The sequence below is a fragment of the Microtus pennsylvanicus genome, chromosome 2 (assembly GCF_037038515.1).
Source record: "Microtus pennsylvanicus isolate mMicPen1 chromosome 2, mMicPen1.hap1, whole genome shotgun sequence".
In the NCBI taxonomy this organism is placed as follows: Eukaryota; Metazoa; Chordata; class Mammalia; order Rodentia; family Cricetidae; genus Microtus; species Microtus pennsylvanicus.
Window position 1 is genome coordinate 17,934,234 of NC_134580.1, and position 27,787 is coordinate 17,962,020.

The window sequence follows — 27,787 nt, forward strand, 5'->3', positions numbered from 1 at the left end:
AACAAAAGAGTCTGGGTCTAAATGGCACTTCAATATCTTATTCCTTGATTGGATAATCACTCTGCTGCCCGCAGTCCCAGCCCAGGTTGGGTCAGGACGGTTTGGCACCTGGCAAGCCTCTCTCAAACTCTCTGGGCCCTCACACCACTTCTTTCAAGCTCTTTCTGGATGAGCCCTGTGCTTTACTCTAGTTAAACCTGCTGTTAGCTGTGTAAAGCAGGAGGTCCATGGGACAGGATCTCTGGCAGCCGTCTGGCCTGGTGTCCAGGGCTAACTACTGGCGCCTACTTTAGGCAGGTAGATAAATCTGAGTGCTCTTTCTTTTCTTTTTTTGGTTTTTCGAGACAGGGTTTCTCTGTAGCTTTGGAGCCTGTCCTGGAACTAGCTCTTGTAGACTAGCCTTGAACTCACAGAGATCTGTCTGCCTCTGCCTCCTGAGTGCTGGGATTAAAGGCGTGCGCCACCACCGCCCAGCTCAAATCTGAGTACTCTTGCTTGTCCTGGCCTGCAACCTGACTTGTCCCAACTAGGCCATTTTCTACATTAAAAAAAAAAAAAGAAGAAGAAGAAGAAATTTAGGGGCTGGAGAGATGACTCTGTGTTCAGAGCACTGGTTACTCTTCCAGAAGGCCCAGGTTTGAGTCATAGAATCCACATAGTAGCTAACAACTGTCTGTAGCCTCATTCCTGGGGATCTGACACCCTCTTCTGGTATTTGTGGGCACTGAATACACATGGTTCACAAACATACATGCAGTTAAAACATCCATACACATAAAATAAAAAATATTTTAAAAAGAAATGATTTTTTTATTATTATTGTGAGGGAAATGCATGTGCCATGTGTACTGTGAGGAGGTCAGAGAACAACTCTGGGGGTTGCTCTTCTCCTTATCCCTTTACCTGGTCCTGGGGACTGAACTCAGCATTGAGTGGAAGCGCCCGTGTCTGCAGACTCCCGTTTCCCCTTCTGTTCTGCACTTAGGACAGCTGACACCAACAGTGTTGCCCACCGAAACCATCTCCCTCACACACTGTTCTTTGCTCACACAGTCTGATATGAAGTTATGTCAATTGTAGTGCAAGACAGAAAGGAGCTCTTGGGTTTGCTTGAAAATAAGTTTATTGAGAAACGAGTGCCGTGCACACAGCTACACACCTGGGCCTCTGAACCCATGCCCCTGGCTTCTGCACTCAGGCTGGTGACAGATGGTGGCTTACTGCTTGCGTTTAGTCTCGGTGAGTAGCTCTTGCCAGTTCTTCTCCATCTCCTCTTTGCAGTTGAGGAAGGCATCCTCCAGCCGGCGCATGGACTCTGCTAGTGTGGGGTTGGTACGCATGACCACCATATCGTAGGCCATCCAGGTTGCCTGCACTACAACAAACAGGTCCAGTCAGGTGACAGGTGCTGAAGCTCTGGGTGGGGGGCACTGTGTTTAGTGTTAGGGGTCAGCCCCTCGGAGAAAGCTGAGAGGGTGCTATAAACCCCCTCTAAAACTTCTTTCTACAGTAGCAACAATGATAAAGGTCTCAGTACTTAAGCCTATGACAGTAACAAGCTGGAGATTAATCTGATATGGAACGGCAGAAGTGTAAGAGCAAAGCATGGGCTCTGACCTGTCTGTAGTCCACAGCCAATGGTCATAATTTTTACCCAAGCTTACATGCTCAAGGTAATCCAACCATTTCTAGACCCATGAGACCCAAATGCGTTTTCTCATGCCCAGTGACCTGAGACACCTACCTGTCCCTGACATCCTCGAGAGGTCAGGCTGCCTCACTGTTAGGCACCCTTGAGCATTCACCATCACACAGATGATGCTCTTCCTCAGAACAACTGGAGCGCAGCTAGACGGCCTAAGTGAGCTTCTTGCGCAGAAGCAGTGGAAGTGTGTGCAGAGCCCATTCTGCAGCATCCCCTTCTGGTGCGGCACTTCCCTCTGGACTGTACAGAACATGGTCTGCCCCACTGCATGACAACTGAACACAGCTGACATGTCCTTTATTCCTCTACTAGGGTGGAAAGTATTGGATACTTTGGGAAATTATATCTTCAAGGAAACTCACCAGTGAGATTACAGGAAAATGATTAGTGCTAGATATGAGCGTGTGTACATATATGAAAGCAACATCACTTTGTCACAGACTCGAAGCAGTGGAGAGAAGCATGTACTTAGTTATGGGGAAATTATTTACAGGTCTCAACAGAGTTTATATGATTCTATTACAAGCATGGGGAGCCTTTAATTTTTGAATTAGGAGTGGCACTTGGGACACTTCTTACAATGTAGACCACTGGATCATTCCACAACAGTTTTTGTCTAGCAGGTTGGGGATCATTTTAGCACAAAGGGTCTGCAGACCACCCTTTTCAAATCCCTGGAAACAGATGACATGTGGATCTGGAACCCAGAGCAGAGTCTGCTTCCCATCCCTCTACCTGCTAGCTATGTGACCTTAAACAAGGGAGCAAATTTGCTGACTTGGTCATAAGACAGAGACCACTTAGTAGCTTCCAGTGAGAACCAAACAGACACTATATGAACCACTTAGCATATACGATGGACTGAATGTACGCATGCCTCTACATTTATTACTGAAATATGGTCCCGAGTTAATGGCATAGGTGATGGGCCTCTGGGAGATGTGCAGTAGTCAGGGTAGAGCCCTCATGGCTCATGGGAGAGACACAGCACTTGCAGCTGGCTGTGTGAGAACACAATGAGAAGATGACTGTACAAACATGGAGGAGACTTCTCACCAGATAACTTGCTGGCAACTTGATCTTGGATTTCCCAACTCTAGGACCAACCATGAGAAATAAATGTTTATTTTTAAAGCTATCTTGTTTGTGGCCATTTGTTATGGTACCCCCAGATGATTAGTTAGAAATTGGTACCAACTAGGAGAGTGTTGCTATAGCAACACCTGGACGTATGGGAGCAGCTTTGGTGGTGGGTAGAGGTGGCCTGAGTTTTGAAGCACATAATGGAAGTACATAATACAGTACTGAAGCCGAGCGGTGGTGGCGCACGCCTTTAATCCCAGCACTCGGGAGGCAGAGGCAGGCGGATCTCTGTGAGTTCGAGGCCAGCCTGGTCTATAAGAGCTAGTTCCAGGACAGGCTCCAAAGCCACAGAGAAACCCTGACTCGAAAAACAAACAAACAAACAAAAAAGTAATTCTGGTTCAGGAAGAAAAGAGGAATTTGGAGAGACAAATCCTCCTGGACAGGATGTGTGGGGACCTACAGATGGTAAAGCCATTATTATGATAGCCCAGATGGAAATGAGGACTGTTATTGGGAGCTGGAAGAAAGGTGACCCTTGTCCTAACTGTCAAACTGTTGGCTGGGTTGTGTTCATGCTCAATATTTTGTGGAATGTAGAATTATGAGCAATGAAATTGGATATCGAGAGGAGAAGAACTGCTTAAAATTAGAAACTTTTTTTTCGAGACAAGGTTTCTCTGTGTAACAGCCCAGGCTATCCTGAAACCCACTCTGTACACCAGGCTGGCCCCAAACTCACAGAGATCCACCTGCCTCTGCCTCCTGAGTACTGGGATTAAAGGCGTGCGCCACCACTACCTGGCCAAAATTAGAAATTTTTACTATAAAATAAATAATGCAAGTACTCAGGGCAAAGACTTAAGATAGGAAAGAAAATAACATCAGGGGATAAAAGTAATGCCCCAAAAAGTAAATGTCACATAGTATCCCACAGCACCTAGAATTCAAACTCCTCTGAGCTTCCTAGGACAAAGCAGAGAAAGAAAAAAAAAAAACTTCTTTTGTAAGGTCAGTGTCCATGAAAGAGACAAACAGGCTCTTGAACACACCTGTGTCCTGGAGCTGAGCCCTCTGTTTCAGTTACCACCATTGCTGTGAGGAGACACCATGACCAAGGCAACTCTTAAAGGAAGTATTTAATTGGGAGCTTGTTGACAGTGTGAGAAGGTGAGACATGACCATCATGGTGTGTGACAGCAGGCAGGCATGGTGCTGGAGAAGCAGCTGAGAGCTCACATCTGATCCACAAGTTGCAGGCAGAGAGAGAGAGTGTGTGTGTGAGTCTGGGCCTGGCATGCTGACTGGGCCAACAGGCCAACCTCCAGCTCCTTCCCAAACACTTCCATTAACTGAGGACCTTACAAGCCTATGCGGTCATTCTCATTCAAATCACCACACCCTCTGTAGCTTGTGCAAAGCTTCAGTTTGATTCCCAACATAGGAAGAATAAAAACTTCCAGAATAAAAAAAAATCAACAAAAACAAACCAAATGAAACAAGAACTCTAGCCTAAGAGAGACATTTCCAAGGAGCACTGATGTCCCATACTAACGTAAAGGATTGAAGGAGCTTGGGATATAGCATTTACTTCACATATGAACATGGGTTCAACCCCTGGCTCTGGAAAACAAAGGTCTAATGAATACCATAACGTTCAGTTTTAACACAAATCCAAATGGAATATTAAGTAAACGAATCTGTTACTGGAAAGCCCAGAACCATAAAATACAAAAAAGGTCTGAGGAAGGGGAACTTCCTGAATGGTGATGGTGGTGATGATAACCACATCGACAACAGCTGTGTGACACTGTACTCTCTTAAACCTGGCATAAACAATGCAGCTAAGCTATCATATAAGCTATAAGAACTTCATGGTGGCCTGGTGTGGTGACACATGCCTTTAACAACAGCACACTCGGGAGACAGAGGCACGAAGATCTCCGTGAGTTGGAGGCCAGTCTAATGTACACAGTGAGTTCCAGGCCAGCCTACGTTACATAGTGAGGCCCTCCCCTCTTCAAAGGTGGTTGAGGCTGGGGAGATGGTTCGGGGAAAGTACTTTCTGTGTAAATAATACAAGGAACCAAATTCAATCCTCAGTCATCATGCATTGGGCATGGAGGTCCATGCGGTAATCCTAGCTCTAGGGCTGTGGAGGCAGGGGGATCCCTAGGGCTTGATGGTCAGCTAGTCAAGCTGAATCAACATACTTCAGGTTCAAAGAGAATCTGTATCAGAAAAATAAGGCGGAGGGTGATCCAAGAGGACACAGCCTGACCTCTGACCTCTACATATATGCACACACATATCTACACAAACATTTACATGCACACACGTGCACATGTACACACACACACACTCACAGAACTTCATGAGTTAAAATGGGTGTGGTGGTTTGACTGAGAATGACCCCATAGGCTCATCTATTTGAATACTTAGTCCTCGTTGGCTGACTGGTTTGGGAAGGATTAGGAGGTGTGGCCTTGCTGTAGGATATGGCGCTAGGGGTTGGTTTTGAGGTTTCAAAAGCCCATGCCATTCCCAGTTAGCTCTTCCTGCCTTGTGGTTGTGTTTCAAGTTGCATGTTCTTAGCTGGCATGCCCACCGGCTGCCATGGTCCCCACCTGAGGACAGGTATTACAGGTGTGTGACACTACTCTGTTTGAAGGAGTTATATTTGTAGTGAAAAGTGAATTACAGACCTTTTAGAAAAGGATAACTAAAATGTATTTAAAATGTTCATGTACATATATGTATATATATGCAAATACACCGGCCCAAAAAACCCTGCAAACATTTCTAAACAGAAAATTTTACAACCTGCTATAAATAATTTACTTAAAAGTGTGTGTGTGTGTGTGTTGGTGTGCACACATAGTGCACGTGTGGAGGTCAGAAGTTGATGGCTTTGAGGAGTCGATTCTCTCCAACTGTGAGGGTGAACTCAGCTGGTCAGGCTCAGCTACAGTGTCTGTACACACTCAGTCATCTTGCTTGCTCCAAAATTGTTTGCATTTGAGAAAAGTATATATGCCCTGTAAAACCTTCTTCCCCAATAATTTTCTGTAGCAAAATTTGGGCTCACAGATAATAAGAATTTTTTTGTGTTTTATTTTTTTGTTTTTCAAGATAGGGCTTCTCTGTGTAGCCCTGGCTGTCCTGGAACTCACTCTGTAGACTAGGCTGACTCAGACTCACAGAGATCTGCCTGTTTCTGCCTCCCAAGTGCTGGGATTAAAGACATATGTATAATTTTTAAAGTTTTTTATTTTGTTTTGGGACAGGATTTCTCTGTGTAGCTCAGGCTGTCCTGTAACTCACTAAATAGAGCAGGCTGGCCTTGAACTCAGAAATTTGCCTCTAGAATCATTCTGAATTAAGAACATATGAAATTATGTTGTTGCTACTGCTTCATGAAAACATGCTGAGTAAAATAACAATATAATATCCCTTCCCAAGAATAAATAAATATATACATCCTGTTGCTGCTTTATTCCACGGTGCTGTGCTTCCCATTTTCAGTAATTCATTAATCTTATCATGATCATTCCAAACCTTTCAACTTAAGTAACTCACAGACAGACTGTTCAGCTTCTGTTCTCTAGTGTAATAATGACCTACGCTTGCCATTTGGGGTGCATGTGAGTTAGTACCTGGTGCTATGCCGGTTACATGTCTCTGTTTCTACTCTCAAGAAGACAACAGTCCATAGGTACAAGTTAGATATAATCACATGACAGATAATCAAAATAATTCAGAGTCAATCATTGTAACTATAAAGTTGGAAGGATGTTAGGGAAGCCCTTGTGGGAGAAAGCACTTGATATAGGTCCATAAGTTAGGGGGACAAGGAAGCCTTGGAAAGAAGAGGAAGACATACTGTTTGGGAAGACAGCCTACCTGAGATTTTTTCCATCTCTTCCAATAGCTTTTCCAGGTCCTTATTCAGGTCGGACAGCATTTTCAGCATGTTATCATAGTTTCTTTCCCCAGGATCAGAGTCAGCCATCTAAGCAGTGAACAAAAAGAAGCTGCATGGGATATATTGGTGTTTTAGTTCCCACCCTACAGCTCATAGCGCAATCTCTGAACAACTGCTACCCTATCTGTCAAGGGTTGAATACATGTCTTATGCCCCAGAGGTACTGGAGGTTAGATGGAAATGTGTGAGGGTCCACATAGACTATAACATGTGTTGGTTGTTCTTTTCTTTCTTTGATCCTTTCTCTTTTTTGTTTTGTTTGTTTTTGAGACAGGGTTTCTCTGTGTAACAGTCCTGGTTGTCCTGGAACTCACTCTGTAGACCAGGCTGGCCTCAAACTCACAGAGATCCGCCTGCCTCTGTCTCCCAAGTTCTGGGATTAAAGGTGTGCGCCACCATTGCCCAGCTCTTTGACCCTCGTTATGTGTCATACTTAGCTTCAGATGTCAACTTGATACATCTGGGAAGATGGGATCTCAACTGAAGAATTGCTTCCATTGGATTGTTCTGTAGGCATGCTTGTGGGAAAACTTCTTTCTTTTTCTTTCTTTCTTTCTTTCTTTCTTTCTTTCTTTCTTTCTTTCTTTCTTTCTTTTTTTTTTTGGTTTTTCAAGACAGGGTTTCTCTGTCGCTTTGGAGCCTGTCCTGGAACTAGCTCTTGTAGCCCAGGCTGGTCTCAAATTCACAGAGATCTGCCTGCCTCTGCCTTCCGAGTGCTGGGATTAAAGGTGTGCGCCACCACCACCAGGCTCTTTCTTTTTTAAGATTGATCGATTGATTTTTAATTTAATATGATTTTTAAAATTTAACCTATTTTTATTTTTTATGTGTATGTGTTTTATCTGCCTGTATACACACCTGTGCATCTTGTGTATGCAGCACCTGAGAAAGCCAGAAGAGGGCATCAGATCCTCTAGAACTGAAGTTAGTTATGAGCTGCTTTGTGGGTCCTGGGGATTGAATGCTCTTAACCACTGAGCCATCTCTCCAGTCCTAAAGATTTATATTTATTATTTTAATTAATTAATTAATTAGGTTTTTCGAGACAGGGTTTTTCTGTAGCTTTGGAGCCTGTCCTGGAACTAGCTCTTGTAGCCCAGGCTGGCCTCGAACTCACAGAGATCCACCTGCCTCTGCCTCCTGAGTGCTGGGATTAAAGGCGTGCACCACCACCGCCCACCTATTTTTATTATTTTTAAATTGTGTGTGTGTCCGTCCATCCGTCCGTCTGTCTGTCTGTGTTGGGGGTATGTGCATATGAGTGCTGGTGCCCATGGAGTTCAGAAGAAGACACTGAAAATCCTGTAACTGGAATTATGAATAGTTGTTAGCCACCATGTGATTGGTGGAAACTGAACCCAGGTCCTGTGCAAGGACATCAAGTATTCTTAGCTGCTGAGCCATCTCTCCAGCTCCCATTGGGGACATTCGGCAATCACTAATTTAAGAGGGCCATTGTGTGTGGTAACATCCCTGCTGTGAAATAATCCTTTTGTATACCATGAATATGCATTATTCTTATTTATTTAATAAACAGCCAACAGGCCAATAGCTAGGCAGGAAAGGGTTAGGCAGGAGAGGAAGATTGAGAGGACGCTGGGAAGAAGGGTGCAGGCATGAGGAGTCACCTGCCAGATGCAGAGGAAGCAGGAGATGAACATACTGTACTGAAAAAGGGTACTGCCATGTGTTGGGTGTAGAGAAGAAATATGGGTAATTTAAGCTGTAAGAGTTAATTAGTTATAAGCCTAAGCTGTCGGTTTATTTATTTATACTTAATAAGAAGTCTCTGTGTGGTTATTTGGGAGCCGGCTGGTGGGACAGAAACCCTTCCCCCACCTACATATCCAGAGAAATGGGAGGAGGAGAGCAGGTGGAAATTTTTAATAAAAATAAAATTAAAAAAAAGAATCAATAAAAATGCAAGCTTTGTGTTGACGTGTTAAGAAAATATAGTCTGCCCATCAAGATCCCAGCAAAATTCTTCAAAGACCTCGAAAGAACGGTACTCAACTTCATTTGGCAAAGCAAAAAACCCAGGACAGCCAAAACAATCCTGTGCAATAAAAGAACTTCTGGAGGCATCACAATCCCTGACTTCAAACTCTACTACAGAGCTACAGTACTGAAAACAGCCTGGTACTGGCATAAGAACAGACAGGAGGACCAATGGAACTGAGTAGAAGACCCAGATATTAATATACAAATCGTTGAACACCTGATATTTGATAAAGAAGCAAAAGACATCAAATGGAAAAAAGAAAGCATATTTAACAAGTGGTGCTGGCCTAACTGAATATTAACATGTAGAAAAATGAAAATAGACCCATATCTATCACCATGCACAAAACTCAAGTCCAAATGGATCAAAGACCTCAACATAAAGCCAGCCATACTGAACCTTAAAGAAGAGAAAATGGGAAGTACACTTGAACGCACTGGCACAGGAAACCACTTCCAAAATATAATCCCAGCAGCACAGACACTTAGAGAAACAATTAATAAATGGGACCTCCTAAAACTGAAAAGCTTCTGTAAAGCAAAGGACACGGTCAACAAGACAAAACGACAGCCCACAGAATGGGAAAAGATCTTCACTAACCCCACATCAGACAGAGGTCTGATCTCCAAAATATACAAAGAACTAAAGAAATTGGACACCAAAAGATCACATAATCCACCTGGATTGTGGTAACCCCACTAAGCTGACAAATACCACCCAAAGATCAGTTTTGGACTACAAACTGCTCAAGACAACTTCAAAGTGTTTAGCTAAGATGGCACAGCCTTGTAGTAATAGGAGCGGCGGGGCTGTGTCCCCGGCACCTGGCCGCCCACATGGCTAGCTCTAGCTTATGCCCCAAAATAATTACACGGAAACTGTATTCTTTTAAACACTGCTTGGCCCATTTCTATCTAGCCTCTTCTAGGCTAATTCTGATATCCCGATCAACCCATCTCTAATAATCTGTGTGCACCGGTCTTACTGGGAAAGATTCTAGCCTATGTCCATTCTGGGTTGGAGCTTCATCGCGTGTGTCTGCCCGGGAGCGGGGCATGGCGTCTCTCTGCTCCAGAGAGCAGAGCTGTCAGTCTGAGCTCACTTCCTCTTCCTCCCAGCGTTCTGTTCTGTTTACTCCACCCACCTATGTTCTAAGCTATGAGCCCAAGCAGTTTGTTTATTATTTAGCCAATGAAATCAACAGATTGATATGTGACACTCCCACATCACTTCCCCTTTTTCTGTTTAAACAAAAAAAGGAAGGCCTTAACCTTAACATAGCCTCATAGACTACTTCAGTCAGGACTTTAGATAAGCTGTGAACTTTCCCATCACACCAAGATAACAGTTAGCTCTCCCAGAACTTGACCATTATCTCCATTTTCTCAGGGTTTCCCAAAGTTGCTGTCACTCCCAGACAAGAGAAAGTAAATGTAAAAAGAGGATACCCATTCCCAAAAGGTAGGGTGATGGTTTTTGGCTGTTTGGTGGATTATGGATGTTTATCGTTGTTTAGGGAGGTTAGTTGCAAGTTGTTATTGGTCATGGTCGGGTAGGAAACTAAATAAAGGAGATTTGATCAGGGATCTCATTCTGAAAAGAAAAAAAGGGGAAGACAGAATGATAGGAAAAAAGGATAGATTATTGAATCTACGTTTAAACTAAAAAAAGAGCAACTACTAATCTCAAATATTTTACATTGGTATGGATTTTTGTATATTGATACAAATTTATGGTTATATATATATATATATATTTTTTTTTTTTTTTTGCTTTTTTGAAACAGGGTTTCTCTGTGGTTTTGGAGCCTGTCCTGGAACTAGCTCTTGTAGACCAGGCTAGTCTCGAGCTCACAGAGATCCGCCTGCCTCTGCCTCCTGAGTGCTGGGATTAAAGGCGTGCGCCACCACCGCCCGGCCTGGTTATATTTGTTATAATGTATATATTTCTACTCTTGTTTAAGGTATTGTGCCTATACAACTCATTTAACAATGTAATGTAAAGTTCTAGTCCTTGAAATTTATTATTACAAACTATTTAGGATAATTAAGAAATGCAGGCTAGTAGTTGTCATCTATAATAATCAAATTTGTGGCAACAATAGGTATGTTTTCAAGGTCAAACAGAGATATATTTTAGATAGATAGATGGTCTTCAAACACTTCAGAGACTTACAGAATATGGCATTTAATAAGTTTTAATAACATAAGGCTTTTCATGACTGTGAGACACGTCTGTTCCTGGCAGTATCAATTTACTTTGAAAAACGATGATGGACGTTGAAGAACCTCTATAGAGAGTTTGTTTACATTGTGGAAAAGTTATCTACTGGGCAAGAAACTGCCCTTATCTTGAGTGCTGGCAGTATGCTGTCCAAATTGGACAAGCAGGACAAAAGAGAAGGTGATTTCCAAATTTGCTAAGACAAGATAGGACAGTCCTTTAAAAAGTCTGCTTCATAGAAAAGTCTGTTAGATATTCTAGGCCTGTACCCCAAAGATGGATGCCTCAACATTGCAGAGGAACCTAGGGTGACTGTCCAGGCAGACAGTGTCTGTCATTTCTTTTTTTTTTTTTTTTTTTTTTTTTATGGTTTTTCAAGACAGGGTTTCTCTGTGGCTTTGGAGCCTGTCCTGGAACTAGCTCTGTAGACCAGGCTGGTCTCGAACTCACAGAGATCCGCCTGCCTCTGCCTCCCGAGTGAGTGTCTGTCATTTCTATAGTTTTGGAAGTTATTTGCTCTGCACTTCCTGTTTCCTTCTCAGGCCTCTGACAGGATTAAAGACTAGACAGTTATAGTTACAGTTTTCATTGTTACCAAATTTAGAAAAGAAACTCACAAAAGATATGTAAAGTGTATAAGGTTGAAAGGCATAAAAACTTATGTTGTTTATCTAAGAAAATGTTTTAAGGTCTAAAAAGATATTTCTAGGTTGGAAATACAAGTTATGACAAAAAGTGAATTAGGTACAAAACTTTGAACTCACCAAGATAGGATAATTAGATCATTTTCTCCAAATCTGCCAAATACAAATGGACTGAACATTATGAATGTAATTCTTACTTGATAATTGTTTTTTTTTTTTGTTTTTTGTTTTTTTTTTTTTTGAGAAAGGGTTTCTCAGTATAGCCTTGGCTGTCCTGGAACTCACTCTGTAGAATGTTGGCCTCAAACTCACAGACATCAACCTTCATCATCTGCCTCCTGGATGCTGGGATTAAAGGTGTGTGCCATTACCACTTGGTTTGATAATTGTTCTTATTGTATACAGTTTTACTTTGTTAAAAACTTTTCCTTTTAGATAAAAAAGGGGAAATGTTGCAAGATATTTGTTCTCACTGACACTCTGAAATGGACAATAAAGTTTAACCTTGAATCAGGGGCAGAATTAGTGACTGGCTAACTAGAATTCCAGAATTAGCTATAGAGGTTTTGGAGGACCCAGAACACATATAGAAAGACACAGGAAGCAGTCAGGATGGGCTGAGAAATATCTGTGGGCCCTTTGGATCAGGGAAGGAAAGAGAGAGGAGGTCACTGGTAGCTTCTCCACCACTTCTTTCATCAATCGAATTTTTACCCTGATATCTGACTCCCAACTTTTATTTAATAATAGAAAAATATAAAAAATGTTTCAAATGGTGCTACCCACAATGGGGTCTTCCAACCTCAGCTCATGAGATCAAGAAAATCCCCCACAGACCTCCTCACAGACCAATCCGATTTGTATAAATCCCTTATTGAGACTGTGTTCCCAAGTTGATTCTAGCTTGTGTAAAGTTGAGAATTTAAACTAACTGTGACAATTCTCTTCTGTGTTAACTCAACACACAAACATATAATTTTGACCTATAGCCTTCTCCCCCTTGTATTTATTATATTTACTCATATTTATTTCATAATGTAAAATACAGCCCAACTTTAATAGTTCCCAGAGCCTTTTAAGATTCCAACACTGTAAAAGTCCTAGTTTCTTAACTATAAGATTTGTACTTCAACAAAATACTGACATGGCATGCGTAAACATTCCGGAAAGGAAGGGCAGAGCTATGAAACAATTTCGCCAAAGCAAAACCAAAATCTAGTGAGGAAAATACCTAATTGTGTAGTTCCACGTCCAGCATCTGGATTCATGACGCATTCTGATGGGCTCAAAAGTAGCCCTGTGCCCTCCAGCTGTTACTTGCAGCATACACAGCTTTCCTTTTAGGCTTAGGCTGGCTCTATTTCACAACTATGGCTGTGGAAGATGTCCCACTGTCCTGGCACCTCCATTAACTCAGCTCTCCACTGCAACTAAGGCTTTGCCTTCTCAGCCTCATTCAGTGGTCTTTCCGGAGCTCTCAACAGGGTCTCTAACCCTGTCGCATGGTATCCAGCTTCAGCTATCCTTCACAGTCAACTGAATCTTGAATACATCATGCTTTCAAAACCAGCATCACGTGAAACAGTGTTTACAACACTGCCCAGTTCTGCTGCTAGTCTATGATGTACTCTGATGATGTACTATGATGATGTACTATGATGAAACAGTGTTTACAACACTGCCCAGTTCTGCTGCTAGTTTATGGTGTACTCTGATGATGTACTATGATGAAACAGTGTTTACAACACTGCCCAGTTCTGCTGCTAGTTTATGATGTACTCTGATGATGTACTATGATGAAACAGTGTTTACAACACTGCCCAGTTCTGCTGCTAGTTTATGGTGTACTCTGATGATGTACTATGATGATGTACTATGATGAAACAGTGTTTACAACACTGCCCAGTTCTGCTGCTAGTTTATGATGTACTCTGATGATGTACTATGATGATGTACTATGATGAAACAGTGTTTACAACACTGCCCAGTTCTGCTGCTAGTTTATGATGTACTCTGATGATGTACTATGATGATGTACTATGATGAAACAGTGTTTACAACACTGCCCAGTTCTGCTGCTAGTTTATGGTGTACTCTGATGATGTACTATGATGATGTACTATGATGAAACAGTGTTTACAACACTGCCCAGTTCTGCTGCTAGTTTATGATGTACTCTGGCCTCCTTGGACCACAGCTGTGTCACCTTTTGTGTGCTGATCCGAGGAACACTTCCTGTTGTCCCAGTGCAGAGCAGGAAACTTCTCCACATGGTACTGATCTCTCTCTTACAACTGCTTCTTTAGCGCCAGCTTGAACATCATGTTGCTTTGAAATTTCCTCTGCTGAATAAATCTGTCAATTACCTTCAAATTCAACTTCACTTGTGATCTCAAGACATGAGCAGATGATTATCCACGTAAATGGTCATTATCCCAGTTCCTATTAGAGTTCTTGTTCCCATCTGAAACCTTTGAGCTGGGCCTCCACTCTCCATTTTTCTCAGTATCTTTTTTTTTCCAAGCACAATGGCCCATTAAAGCTATGCTTACATCATTCAACAGCTTTTCTAGTCCGAAGTACCAAAGTGTTCCACATTCTTTGCACAAAAAGCAATTCCAGGACAGGTGAGATGGCTTTGCTGATAGGAGTGCTTTCTGCTAAGCCTAACAACCCGAGTTCAATTCCTGGAAACCCACACTGTGAAAGGAGAGAAGTGACTCTCATCTCTTTTCTCCACAATCTCTCTCTCTCTCTGAGACAGGGTTTCTCTCTGTAGCTTTGGAGCTTGTTCTGGTACTCACTCTGTAGATCAGGCTGTTTTTGAACTCACAGAGATTCGCCTGCCTCTGTCTCTCTGCCTCCCAAGTGCTGGAATTAAAGGTGTGCAACACCACTGCCTGGCTCTCTCCCTCTGTTTTATCTTCTCTCCCATTTCCCATTTGATCTCCTTTCTTCCTTCCTAGCATCTGTCTCTTGCCATGCCTCTCTATATAGAGGTCCTTCTCACCCACACCTACCCCCCCTGCAAATGGTTCCTTTCTGTTTTTCTGGCTGGTTACACTAAGTTACACACTCAAACCTAAAGATTCAAATCTAGGACCCCCCCCCAAAAACAATATAAATTATTGCCGCTGTCCTTGTTTGATTGCCATACATGAGGGTAATACCCTATTGCTGAAGACACCATAAAAATCTGTCACAGTACTTGAAGAAATGAAACTGGTATCTGGAAGCATCTTCCTTAAGGGTTAGCTCTCATAGTGTCAAAAAGGTGACAGGTGAGCTGCCAAAGGAGAAAAGTTATCAACAATTCTACCTCGCTGTAAAGTTCAAGAACCACAACTACAGTATTGGCAAGATATCCCTAATGGTGCAATAGTGGCACTTTTATCTGGGGGGCAACCAAAAGCCTGCTTAATTCAGTGAAACTTATGCCTGGTCCTATAAACCCAGCTAAAAAACCCATGGCAGAAGAGGTTACAGAGCCTAGAGGATAATCCGCTACAAGCATACTGCTAAATAATATAGCTTACAACTTCCTTCTAAATACTTATTCTTATATTCATAGGTGCAGCTCTCAATCCTCTTCGATGACACTTCTTTTTGTAGCAGATGGAGGATACTACAGAGATACTACCATCTGTTGAAATGGTCAAAATGTAGAGACTGGGTGAGGATGAGGTGCTAGATGTCCTACTCGGGGCTGAGGAATATTGTAGAGAGAAGGAGATGAAAAGATTGTAAGAGCCTGAGGACCAGGAGGACTGCTGTAAGACACTGTCTTCTGGACATTACAGGGAAGTCATAAACACAAACACTTAACAATATGATGCTCTAGGCAGTCAATGGCTGATGAGGAAGGGTAAACCAGCTTTCCTCAGGGACAAGTACCCAACCCTAAGTGGTTGGCTTTAAACACATACACATATGAGCAACACTAATTAGACTCAGGAGGTTCACATACACACATGTCATTATATATATATATATATATATATTATATACACATAATAGTGCAATAGTTATAGAAGACAAAGTAATAAAATTGAGAGGTGGTGGTGGTATACATGAAGAATTGGAGGGGTGAAAAATCATGCTAGCACAGTGCACTTGTATACAATTCTTAACATTTTAGGAATTTGAACACTGAATAAGATAAAGTTGGGTTTCAAAATTTTAATGAAATGTCAATTATTTATTGATCTTTTTTCTTTACTTGTTTTTGAGACAAGGTCCCATGTAGCTTAGGCCGGCCTCAGACTTGCTTTGTAACTGAAGATGATCTTGAACTCCTGATCCTCCTTCCTCTTTTCTCAGGTGCTAGGATTATAGGTATGTACCATTATCCTTGGCATAAATGTTCATTTAAGAAGGTAAAGTATCTGGGCATAGTGGCACATGCTTGCAATCCAGCATTAGGGAATTAGAAGGAGAAGGATCAAGAACTCAAGGTTAGGGGCTGGAGTGATGGCTCAGAGGGTAAGAGCACTAACTGCTCTACCAAAGGTTCTGAGTTCAATTCCCAGCAGCCACAGGTGGCTCACAACCATCTGAATTGAGATCTGGTGCCCTCTTCTGGCCTGCAGTCATACATGTGGGCACAACACTATATACATAATAAACATATATTTTAAAAAAAAGAATTCAAGGTTATGCCAGGTGGTAGTGGCGCACGCCTTTAATCCCAGCACTTGGAGGGCAGATGCAGGCAAACCCCTGTGAGTTCGAGGCCAGCCTGGTCTACAAGAGCTAGTTCCAGGACAGCTAGGACTGTTACAAAGGGAAACCCTGTCTTGAAACCACCTCCTCCCCCCAAAAAAGAATTTAAGGTTAACTTATCCTCAGCTACATAATGGGTCTGAGGCCAGCCTAAGTTACATGACATCTTGCCTCAAACAAATAAAACCAAAACAGCGGCCACTCTGGAAAATTCTCAAAAAATTTGAGAGTTCTCAAAAAACTAAAAACAAACCTACCATATAGCTAGCTATACCACTGCTGGGCACATGTCCAAAGGTTTTGACATCCTACTGCATTCATACCTGCATCATTCTATTTACAATATCTAGGATAAGGAAACACCCTAAATGTCCTTCAACTGGTGAACGGGTAATGAAAATAGGCTGCAGATTCACAGAGGAACACTATTCAGCTGCAAAATGAAAGTAGGAAATTTGTAAGTAAATGGATGGAACTGGAAAAGATTATCCAGACCCAGAAAGACAAAGACCACCGTTTTCTCTTATTTGTGGATGCTAGCTCTGAATCTTCAGAAAAAGAGTCTTAGTGTTCTACTGCTGTGAAGAGACACTATGATCAAGGCAACTCTTATAAAAGAAAGCAACTTGGGGCTCATACTTCCCAAGAGTAGTAGAGTCCATGACCTTCATGGCAGAAACAGACATGCATGGCATTGGAGCAGTTGCTAAAAGCATTAGATCCTGATTAGCAGGCAGAGAGGGAGAGGGAGAGGGAGAGGGAGAGGGAGAGGGAGAGGGAGAGGGAGAGGGAGAGGGAGAGGGAGAGGGAGAGAGAGAGAGAGAGAGAGAGAGAGAGAGAGAGAGAGAGAGAGAGAGAGACTGAGCCACCAAAGCACGTTTGAAATCTCAAAGCCCACCCCCAGTGACACATACCTCCTGCAACAGGGCTACACCTTCTCCCACAAGGCCACATCTCCTAGTCCTTCCCAAACAGTTTCCCTAACTGGTGACCAAGCATTCAAGCATATGAGCCTATGGGGCCATTCTCATTCCAGCCACCACAGAGAGTATATAATCCGAATAGCTACAGATAACAGAAAATTCTGAAGGAAAGATGGCAGCTGAGTGTGGTGGCACATACCTTTAACCCAACACTGAGGAAGCAGACAGAGGCAGAAGGATCTGTATGAGTTCAAGGCCATACTGGCCTATATAGGGAGTTACAGGTCAGCAAAGGCTACATAGTAAGGTGCTGTTTCAAAAAAAGGAGGTCTATGGAGGTGGGGAGGAGAGGGGACGAGTAGGATGCAGTTGCTATGAAGGGGGAAATGGGAAAAATAGGTGGGGAACCTTACACAGGGATGGGGAGGGCAACACAGAGAGGGGCAAATAATACTAAGGATAATTGAAATGCCATATTTAAAATTACAGTATATGCACACACATACACACACAATTCATATGCAATTGTATATGTGCATAGTTTAGTTGAAGTTACGTCAACTGGGGTGACAATACTCCTCACACCATCCCCCTCCTGTTTCCATGTCGGGTGTGGTGGCACACACCCTTAATCCCAACACTTGGGAGACAGAGGCAGGTGGATCTTTGTGAGTTCTAGGTCAGCCTGGTCTACAAAGTGAGCTCCAGTACAGCCAGGACTGTTACACAGAAAAACTGTGTCTCGAAAAACCAAAAGAAGGGGGAAAAGCCCTTTGCCAGGCATAGGTAACTTCCTTTTGAGTTTTTGGTCAGGGCAATTCAAGAGGACCCCCTCCGCCCAAACAATATAGACTACAGCCAATGCCCTTAGTGCCTTACAGAAAAAGAAGGTAAGACCGTTTTGCTGATGCTACCACCCACTTTGGACACTGGGCTTGGAAGAACCAATTTGGCTATGCACGGAAGCCTCATCCTTGAGGACTAGCTCTCATACTACCAGAAGGAGCCACACAAACTGCAGAGGGAAAAAAAGCAATCGATAGTCCTAACCAGCTGTAATGCCTCCGTACTACAATAATGACTGGCATAACAAGGGTGGCACTTATGGGTAACCAACAGCAACCTGAGTGGACTTAAGGCCCACTCGCTAGGAGGGGACTCATGCTTGGCATGATAAAATCAGCCAACTACCTGTGGATGGTAAAGCCATGGAAACAAGAGCAGAACTACTACTGCTAATTTCCTAAACCAGTATAATTCCTAATGGCATCCTAAATAGTTGTTCAAGCATCCAAATACCTGAGCCTATGGGGGCCATTCTTATTCAAATCACCACATTCCACTCCCTGGCTCCCATTGATTGTATCCATATCATAACACAAAAATGCCTTCAATTCAACTTCAGAAGTCCTCAGACATAGTCTATCACAGTCTCAACACTGTTTAAAGGTCCACAGACTTTTCTGAGACTTAAGGAATTTTCTTAACAGTAAGCCCCACGTGAAAGAAAAATCAAATAGCAGATCACATACTTCCAACGTACAATGACACATATACATCATGGTAATATACATTTCCATTCCAAAAGGTGGGAAAGGGAGCATAGCAAGGAAATTCTGGACCAAAGCAAGAAGGGCAAACTCTAAATTCTGCATTCCTGTGTCTGACGTCAAAACGCTTTTCAGCTTTGTTGACTGCTGCACACTTCTCTCATAGGCTGGTTCCATGCCTGGTCCCCAACTATCTTTGACAAGAGATCTCACAGTTCTGGCATCTTCAGCATCTTGGGGTCCCCAATATAATCCAGGCTTCATCTTCACAGCTTCAGGTAACGACCTCTCCAAGTCTCCATTCAGGGGCTCTCCTGCATGCCTAACCTCATTGGCTTTCCTTGGCTGCAGAGGGAATGTCCACAACCCCTTTTTAGTATCCTTGACTCTAAAGTCAGAACAACTGTGTCTGACTGCCAAGTCTGGGGCTGGAACATGGCCCCCTCCTTCAATTACAATGGCCTCAGCTTTCTGATGTTGATGGTTTTCTTCACTACTTAAGCTTTCCTTAATTCTTTTTCACAAGCCCCCCCCCCCTGAGTGGGGAGGGGAGAAGGGGGGCCTTGACCTGAAGTCACCACTCTCTGTATTTCATTTAGCATCAGGCTTTTCTTCCTGAGCACTGGACTAGGCGCCAACAAAACATTTCCCAGTGTTCCTTTTCTCCACAAAGTGTGCATTTTGTATTTTTCCTTGCCCTGCTGTTCCTTTTCATTGTAGAGCCACATAAGAGTGATCACTAATAACCACACGACACCGTCAATACTAGGCTGTCTTGAAAGCTCCTTTGTCAATGTCATTAATCCAAAAGCTCTTCAATTTAGTCTCAGGCAGATTTTTCAGACAAGAACAAGCAGCAGCCACATTCTTTGTCAAAAATATCGCAAGAATTGTCTCTAGGTCACATACTGAAATTCTTCCCCTCTGAAACTCCATGAGCAGGGCCATCATAATTTATGCTGTTTTCAGCACCACTATCTTCCATGATCCTACTAGTATGGCCCACTAAACCCCATTTACAGCCTTCAACTGCTTTCCTAATACAAAGTCCCCAAACTCACAATCCACCAGTAAGCAGCATGGTCAATCCTGTCGTAGCAATACCCACTCTCTGGTACTAACTTCTCTCTTAATCACTGTTCTCTGAAGAGATGCCATGGCCAAGGCAACTCTTATAAAGAGAGTGTTTTATTGGGGGCTTGCCTACAGTTCCAAAAGTTTAGCCCATTATCATGGTATGGATCATGGTGGCATTCAGGCAGGTTCTGGAACAGTAGCTGAGAGCTACATCCTGACAGAGAGAGTCTATGCCTGATGTGGGCTTTTGAAACCTCAAAGCCCACTCCCAGTGACACAATTCCTTCAACAAGGCCACACCTATTCCAACAAGGCTATACTGCCTCCTCATCCTTCTAATCCATTCAAAGAGTTCCTCTTCCTGGTGACCAAACATTCAAATCCATGAGCCTCAGCCTCAGGAGGTGGGTGTGTGAGGGCATTCTTTTTTTCTTGACACCCTGTTTCTCTGTGTAACAGTCCTAGTTGTCCTGGAACTAGCTCTGTAGATCAGACTGGCCTAGAAGTCACAGAGATCCGCCTGCCTCTGCCTCCCAAGTGTTGGGATTAAAGGCGTGCACCACTATCACCCAGTGGGTGGGGGCATTCTTATCCAAACCACCACAGGTGTAAAGAGAAGTGTTGGTGCTGAGTAGAGAGAGGAGTGCAGGCTTTGGCTGTAGATGAGAAGCTTAAGGGCAAGTGTTTAGAGAGTAAGGAAACTGAATGAAGGGTTTGCAGGCTGGACCAGAGACAGAGGAGAAGCAGATAAGAATATGGGTTGAAGAAACTGATTGAGATAAAGTGTGGAATGAGGATATGAAGGGAGCTGAGAGAAGGGAAGGGTGTAGGGCAAGGAGATGAGGGAAGAGAGATAAGGAAGTGGGGAATGGCAGAAGACACTGAGGGGAGGATAATAAGAGTGTGGTGTTGTAGTTAACTAGGCAAAAAGATGTGTTATATTTGCTTATGATGCAGAATATTACTTTAACTGTGCAAAGTTACATTTGTTTGTGCTGCATCTGTTTAATTAGGTTAAATGAGTTGCACTTGTTTCACCTTGCCTGCCTAAGGCACCCGATTGGTCTAATAAAAAGCAGACCAATAACTAGTCAGGAGAGGGATAGGTGGGGCTGGTGGGCAGAGAGAATGAATAGGAGGAAGAGAGAGAAAAAGGAGAGAAGAGAGGAGAAGAGAGGCAAGAACGAGGGAGACAACCTGGGGCCAGACATACAGAAAGAAAAGGTAAACACTCCTGAGGCAAAATGTAGATAAAGAAGTTGCACTCAGGAGGCAGAGGCAGGAGGATCTCTGTGAGTTCGAGGCCAGCCTGGTCTACAAGAGCTAGTTCCAGGACAGGAACCAAAAAGCCATGGAGAAACCCTGTCTTGAAAAATAAGAGAGAGAGAGAGAGAGAGAGAGAGAGAGAGAGAGAGAGAGAGAGAGAGAGAGAGAAGTTAATTTAAGTTAAAAGTGCTAGCCAGAAGCGAGCCGAACCTAGGCTGAGCATTCATAACTATTAAGTCTCCCTGTCGTGATTTGGGAGCTGGTTGGTGGCCCAAAAGAAAAAGCCTGGTGGAGTATGGAGTTAAAGAGACAAAATGAGACATCTGGGCTGTGGGGTGGAGAAGCTGAGCAGAGGCAACTGGGATGTAAGCTGAGGAAACTTGAGGGGAAGGAACTGAGGCTGTGGGGGGAGATGAGGGGTGGCATTGGATGTGGAGGGAAAAAGCTGAGGGGACGTAAGGGAAAGGTTGAGGAAGGAGACATCTGCGGTTGGGACTGAGGAAGCTGAGGAGAGGGAAATAATGACGTGCGAGGTGAGGCGAGGCATCTCCCGTGTGGGTGAGGAGACGGGGGTGGGGGTGGGGGTGGGAGCCAGTTTTGCTGTGGTCCAAGAGCCCGAGGGGAGGTCCTTGGGGTGTGGGAGGAGGAGCCTGAGGGGTGGGAGACAAGGCTTCGGGTGAGGACATGAAGGAGAGCGTCTGGGTTCAGGGGTGGAGGAACTAAGGGAGGAAGGTGTCAGAAGTGGCGGGTGAGGCGTGAGGGACGGAAGCAAGGCGCGAGGCACAGCGTTGAAGGTGTGACTACCGCGGGGACTCAGCCCCAGAGTCCGAGAATCCCCACAGACCTCAGGCGTGCCGACACAGTCGGGCCCCGGGGCGCGCCCCGCCGGCCTCGCTCACCTCAGGCTGGGCCCGCGCTCTGGTCAGCTCCACAGCCCACGCGGCCGGAGCGGAAGGAGGGACACCTGGCAACGACGCCCGCCCCTTTCCGCTGCTAGTCCCGCCCCCCGGAACTGGCTTCTCGCTCTCATTGGCTTGCTTTCTCCTAGGGGCGGGACTTCTCAGTAGGCGGGGCCTGTTCTGTGGCCTTTCACCTGACCTCACCTGGTCTTCCCCTGGATTTAGGTGGCCCGAGGTTGAGTGGCAATGGAGAAGGAGGAAGCCGCGTGCTGCTTCCTGTCTGAGCTTCCCCGACCCTGTAGCCTTCACTGCTTGACAATTAAGTTCTCTGTGTACAGCCACGTCCAATATTATGTGTGACAGACATTGTTGCACCTGCCTTACAGGGAAAGTCAGTGCTTATGGAGGGACGGCGGGGTTCAGACGAGGCAGAGGTGTTACCTCACCGGCAAACACAGACGAAGCACTGTGCACTAATTCGGGCCCTATAGTGAGCAGCTCCGTCTCCACGGAGTAGGTCCTTACATCACCAAGCAAGGACAGGCAACAGATCCACTCAGTGCTTAGAGAGTACAAAGTTCTACGCGGGGGTGGGGAGATTGGAGGGACGGTAAGAGCACTTACTGCTCTTACAGAGGACCTGGATTCGGTTCCCAGCACAACCGCTTCTGAGTCCAGTTTCAGAAGATCCAAAGCCACCTTCTGATCTCTAGTGGCACATGGTGAACATACGGACATACAGGCAAACACTCCTAAATACAATAAATAAATCTTTAAAAAAAAATCAGGCCGGGCGGTGGCGGTGTGTGCCTTTAATCCCAGCATTCTGGAGGCAGAGGCAGAGGCGGGAAGATCTCTGTGAGTTCAAGGCCAGCCAGCCTGGTCTACAGAGCAAGTTCCAGGACAGGCTCCAAAGTTACACAAAGAGACCCTGTCTCAAAAAAAAAAAAAAACCTCAAACAAACAACAAAAAACAACCCCCCAAATCTCTAGTTGGAGACTAATAGGCTAGTCCAAACCAACCCTCTTCCTACCCTGGGGATCGAGCTCATGTCCTCCTGCGTGAAAGGCAAGGACTTTATTAAGCTATCTTCCTAGCCACGTATGTGTGCGTGTGTGAGTTACCCTTTTAGTCTTCTCATCACTTCCCAACTGCATAAACAGCTCACTCCTGACTTCTGTGATAAAACTCCAGAGAAAACACAAATCAAGATTAACCCTGATGGGCAATGAAGTCAGCCAAGGGGAAAAAAAAGGAAGGGGGCAAGGTTCCAGGTAGAAAGTCTAGCAAAAGCAAAGTAAAAAGGGCCTGTTCCTGTGGAAGGAATGAAGACGGAAGTTCGGGGACCTCCTCAGGTAGAACGTGACGGTCCTGAGTATTGTCCAGCAGTGGAGTTGCGCTAGCTGAAACATCCCCTACAAGTCAGATATGAAAACTTGAGCTCCCAGGAAGCCCAGAGGCTCTGTCAGGTATGCCTTGCATAGCTGAGACCAGCAAACTGTCACCCAGGCTCCTATTAAATACACCCTAGACACACAGCCTGACCTCATTCCTTAGAATCTCCTGGAGTGTGATTAGGATCTGTCTGCTAATGCTGAAGGGTGGTTGTTGTTTTAAGATTTATTTTATTATTTCATGTGAATGTTTTGCCTGTGTGTATGTATGTACACCACATCCATGCGTGATGTCTGCAGAGGTCAAAAGAGGGGTCTCAGATCCCTTGGGATTGGACTTACAGTTCTGGGTTGCTGGCAACTAAAACTGGGTCCTTCTACAAGAGCGACATGTGATCTCAAACACTGAGCCAACTCTCCAGCTCCAAAGCTTAAGTTTGTGTGTGTGTGTGTGTGTAGCCCTCCAACTCACTCATCAGGTTTGCCTTGAACTCGGAGATCAGCCTACCTCTGTCTCCTGAGTGCTAGGATTAAAGGTGTGCGCCACCACCCATTAGCTTTAATGATTTTATTTTAACATGAATTACAAACCAGCTCATTGGAAATTCTCTGTTCAGTTTTCCCAGACTCGGTGAACCTATTATGATCCAGACACTTCTTCAGGGGAGGTTACATAGACCTCATGAGAAAAAAAGTCTGGGAAAATATTTTGGAAGCTCAGGGACATTTTAACTCGATGAAACCTTGTGTGAGCATACTTATACTTTTTTTTTTCTTTTTGGTTTTTCGAGACAGGGTTTCTCTGTAGCTTTGGAGCCTGTCCTGGAACTAGCTCTTGTAGACCAGGCTAGCCTCGAAACTCACAGAGATCCAACTGCCTCTGTCTCCCAAGTGCTGGGATTAAAGGCGTGCGCCACCACCACCCGTCGGCATATTTAAACTTTTAAAGTTCATGGAAATTAAAAGGACATTAGGAATTTCTGCTCTGGAAATTCTCCTATGTGCTATTAAGGTTTTAATGATTATTGCAATAAGTATTATAAGGAGCCTAGATCTTCCTCCACTTTCAATTTATATTCTTTTTTAAATATTTATTTATTTATTTATTATGTATACAATATTCTGTCTGTCTGTATGCCTGCAGGCCAGAAGAGGGCACCAGACTTCATTACAGATGGTTGTGAGCCACCATGTGGTTGCTGGGAATTGAACTCAGGACCTTTGGAAGAGCAGGCAATGCTCTTAACCTCTGAGCCATCTCTCCAGCCCTTCAACTTATATTCTAAGAATATATGTGACATTTTGTTTTTTCTTTTCCCCCTCCTCCTCCCTTTTAAAGATAGGACATCACGTATCTCAGACTGCGGCTCCATACACCATCATACCTGTGTTATGTGGTCCTGGGGTTCAAACTCAGAGCTTCATAAGTACTAGGCAAGCTCTCTACCAGCTGAGTCACACACCCAGCCCTTCAAAGGTATTTCTAATAGACATTGAACTTAACATTTTAATATTTCATTTAATCACCATATTGCTCAAAAAAATTTTTTTAAAAATGTGAGTTACAAGGCCAGGGACATGGCCCAGCAGGTGAATGTGCCTGCTACCAAGCCTGACAACCTGAGTTCAGTCCTTAGAACCACATGGTAGAAAGAGAAACCCAGCTTCTACGAGCTGTCCTTTGACCAACACACATACGCAGTATTATGCTACCCACATACATATAAAGTAAAAATGTAATTTGAGGCTGGAGAGATGGTACAATGATAAAGAGCACTTGTTTTTCATGGAGGACTTGGATTTGGTTCTTAGCAGCTCGTTGGTGGCTCATAACCATCTATGATTCTAGTTCCAAGGACTCTGAGACCTCCTTCTGACTACCATTGGCATCAGACACACATGTGGTATATGTTCATTCATACCTGCAGTAAAACACTCATATAGATAAAATAAGTCTAAATGTTTTTAAGATAAATATACATATATTGTTGTTTACATAATAATAGAAATGAGTTAACCAAAGATATAAGAGCTAGCCAGCAATACACTTAAATGATTGGTCAAGCTGTGATTTAAATAATATGGATTCTGTGTGGTTATTTTGGGAGTCTGGGTGACTGGGAAACGAACAAGCAGCCTCCTCCAACAGTTGTTGTTTGGTTTTTCAACAACTCTTTGTAACCCTGGCTGTCCTGGAACTTGCTCTGTAGACCAGGCTGGAGAGCCGCCTATCTCTGCCTTCCAAGTGCTGGGATTAAAGGCGTTTGCCACCACCTGGCTAATGTAATAATTTTTAAAAATGAGCTGTCTCTGAGATCTCATCAGGCTTATTAGTCCTACCTTTGACAGTCTCAACTTCCCAATTTTCTAGTCCTGTGTACGGCACGGCCTGAGTGTAAATCCTGCCATTCTTTTTAGCTCTGCTGTCATAGTCACTGCCTCTAGGCAGGCCTCATGATCCTCCCATGACTGCATCCTGTTTTGTTATATCATTCTGGTTGGCCAGAAAAAAAATCTTAAAATTAGGAGGGATTACGACTCCCTCTGCTCAAACTCCTGGAGTCTCCTATTATTTGCAGAAGACAGAACGTGAAAAAAAAAGTCTTCAAGCTAGATTTTTTTTAATATTTATTTATTTATTTATTATGTATACAGTATTCTGCCTGCAGGCCAGAAGAGGGCACCAGACTTCATTACAGATGGTTGTGACCCACCATGTGGTTACTGGGAATTGAACTCAGGACCTTTGGAAGAGCAGGCAATGCTCTTAACCACTGAGCCATCTCTCCAGCCCTTCAAGTTAGATTTTTCCACCCTCCTGCTCTGACTTCACACCAGCTATAGGCTATCATGTGCTAATCTTTTCCAACAGGTATTTCTCTCCATACACCTTTGGATCTTGCTGTCCCCTTTGTCCAGGAATGTTCTGCCATCCAGTTTGAGACATGAAAGACAGGAAGAACATGGCTTATCCCTTTCTCCTGCAGGCCTGTAAGTTGGCAGCCTGCTTTCACCACCATCTGAAACTGCACCCTTACGCTGGTCTGCTCGCTCACTTACCTTCACCTGGCCACTAACTTACATCTGGCTTGCTACATCACACACACTTTTAGCTGTGATCTGTGTTCCTCACTGAAGTTTTTGGGAGCTGAGGGAAGGACCGTCTGCTAATTTTGTTCATTGCTAGCTCACTTGCCTTGCATACTACAGGCATCCAGCAAGCACTTGCTAAATGGGTCATGCCAAAAATAGCTTTGTGTCCATTAGCTGCACTGTCCCCTACTCACACCAGCCTTTTCAAGTGGAGAATTCTGTAGAGGCAGAGAGAGTGTCCTGTTCACCACTGAGTTTCCAGAACAGAGTCCTATCTATGCTCAAAAAACATGATTTCTAAATCTGATTTGCATGTGGGTTCTTAGCATCTGGAATCTTAATTCATTCAAGTATGCAGCTGTATTTACTGAGTGCTACTTCCCCTTCCATAAAGGATTATTATTGGTTTACCCTTTGTTCCTTTTTCTTTTCTTTCTTTCTTCTTCTTTTTTTTTTTTGGGGGGGGGGTTTCGAGACTGTATAGCCCTGGTTGTTCTGGAACTAGCTCTTGTAGACCAGGCTTTGAACTCACAGAGATCTGCCCCTGTTTCTGCCTCCCGAGTGCTGGGATTCCAGGCATGCATCACCACCATCAGGCTTGTTTCTTTCTTTTGAGACAGGAATTTGAAAAGATAGTCTGCAGCTCAGACTATCCTTGAACTCTTAGTAATCTTCTGCCTCAGCCGCCCAAGTTCAAGGCAACACTATTTCAGAAGTACTGAAGGCAAGTCTATAAGTTTTGTAGCCACTATGTCCAACTTAGTTTAATGTTACTTCACCAAGAAAATACGTGAGACTGAGGTAGCGTGTTGCTGCAGGAGATCTTGTGTGCTCTCACAGGTAGGACTGCCTGGCACCCTGGCTTCCGGCCTGGGAGGATGCCACAGGCCTCTGTAGCGTTGCACTATAGCCCAGATTGGTACAGAAGGCATGCCCATGTGTGGAGTAGGCAGGTAGACCCCACTCCCTGGCAGACAAACAGAAGTAGCCCCACGGAACAGGCAAAGGTTCTAAAGCAAGAATTTATTCCAAGTGCACGTGAGTGGTTGGACAGCCCTCTCAAAGCCTGCATTATTCCAGAAAGGCACATATTTCAGCGTGGGTAAGAAGCCCTCATCCATGTTCTCCTAGCCCTTCCATTGCCGCCATTCTAGCCTGAGCTGGGGCAGGAAGAGGGTCTTATGGTTCTCTAACAAAACACAGGCACCTAAAGGCCGAGA

General features: G+C 44.0%; 1 protein-coding gene across 3 annotated transcripts; it reads right to left on the minus strand.

The window, feature by feature from the left end:
• Positions 1–1,019: 1,019 nt before the first annotated feature.
• Positions 1,020–22,157, minus strand: Syce3 (synaptonemal complex central element protein 3). Of its 3 annotated transcripts, none has more exons than XM_075963532.1 (3): positions 22,080–22,157; positions 6,692–6,800; positions 1,020–1,375 (listed from the first exon to the last, which is right to left on the minus strand). In XM_075963532.1, exons 2-3 carry the CDS (start codon positions 6,798–6,800, stop codon positions 1,218–1,220), a joined length of 267 nt encoding a protein of 88 aa, XP_075819647.1. In that variant the 5' UTR covers positions 22,080–22,157; the 3' UTR covers positions 1,020–1,217. The 3 variants fall into 3 exon arrangements, with proteins under 3 accessions (XP_075819647.1, XP_075819649.1, XP_075819648.1); XM_075963534.1 differs by having other exon boundaries at positions 22,025–22,124; XM_075963533.1 differs by lacking the exon at positions 22,080–22,157 and adding an exon at positions 12,874–13,160.
• Between the last annotated feature and the right edge of the window lie 5,630 nt (positions 22,158–27,787).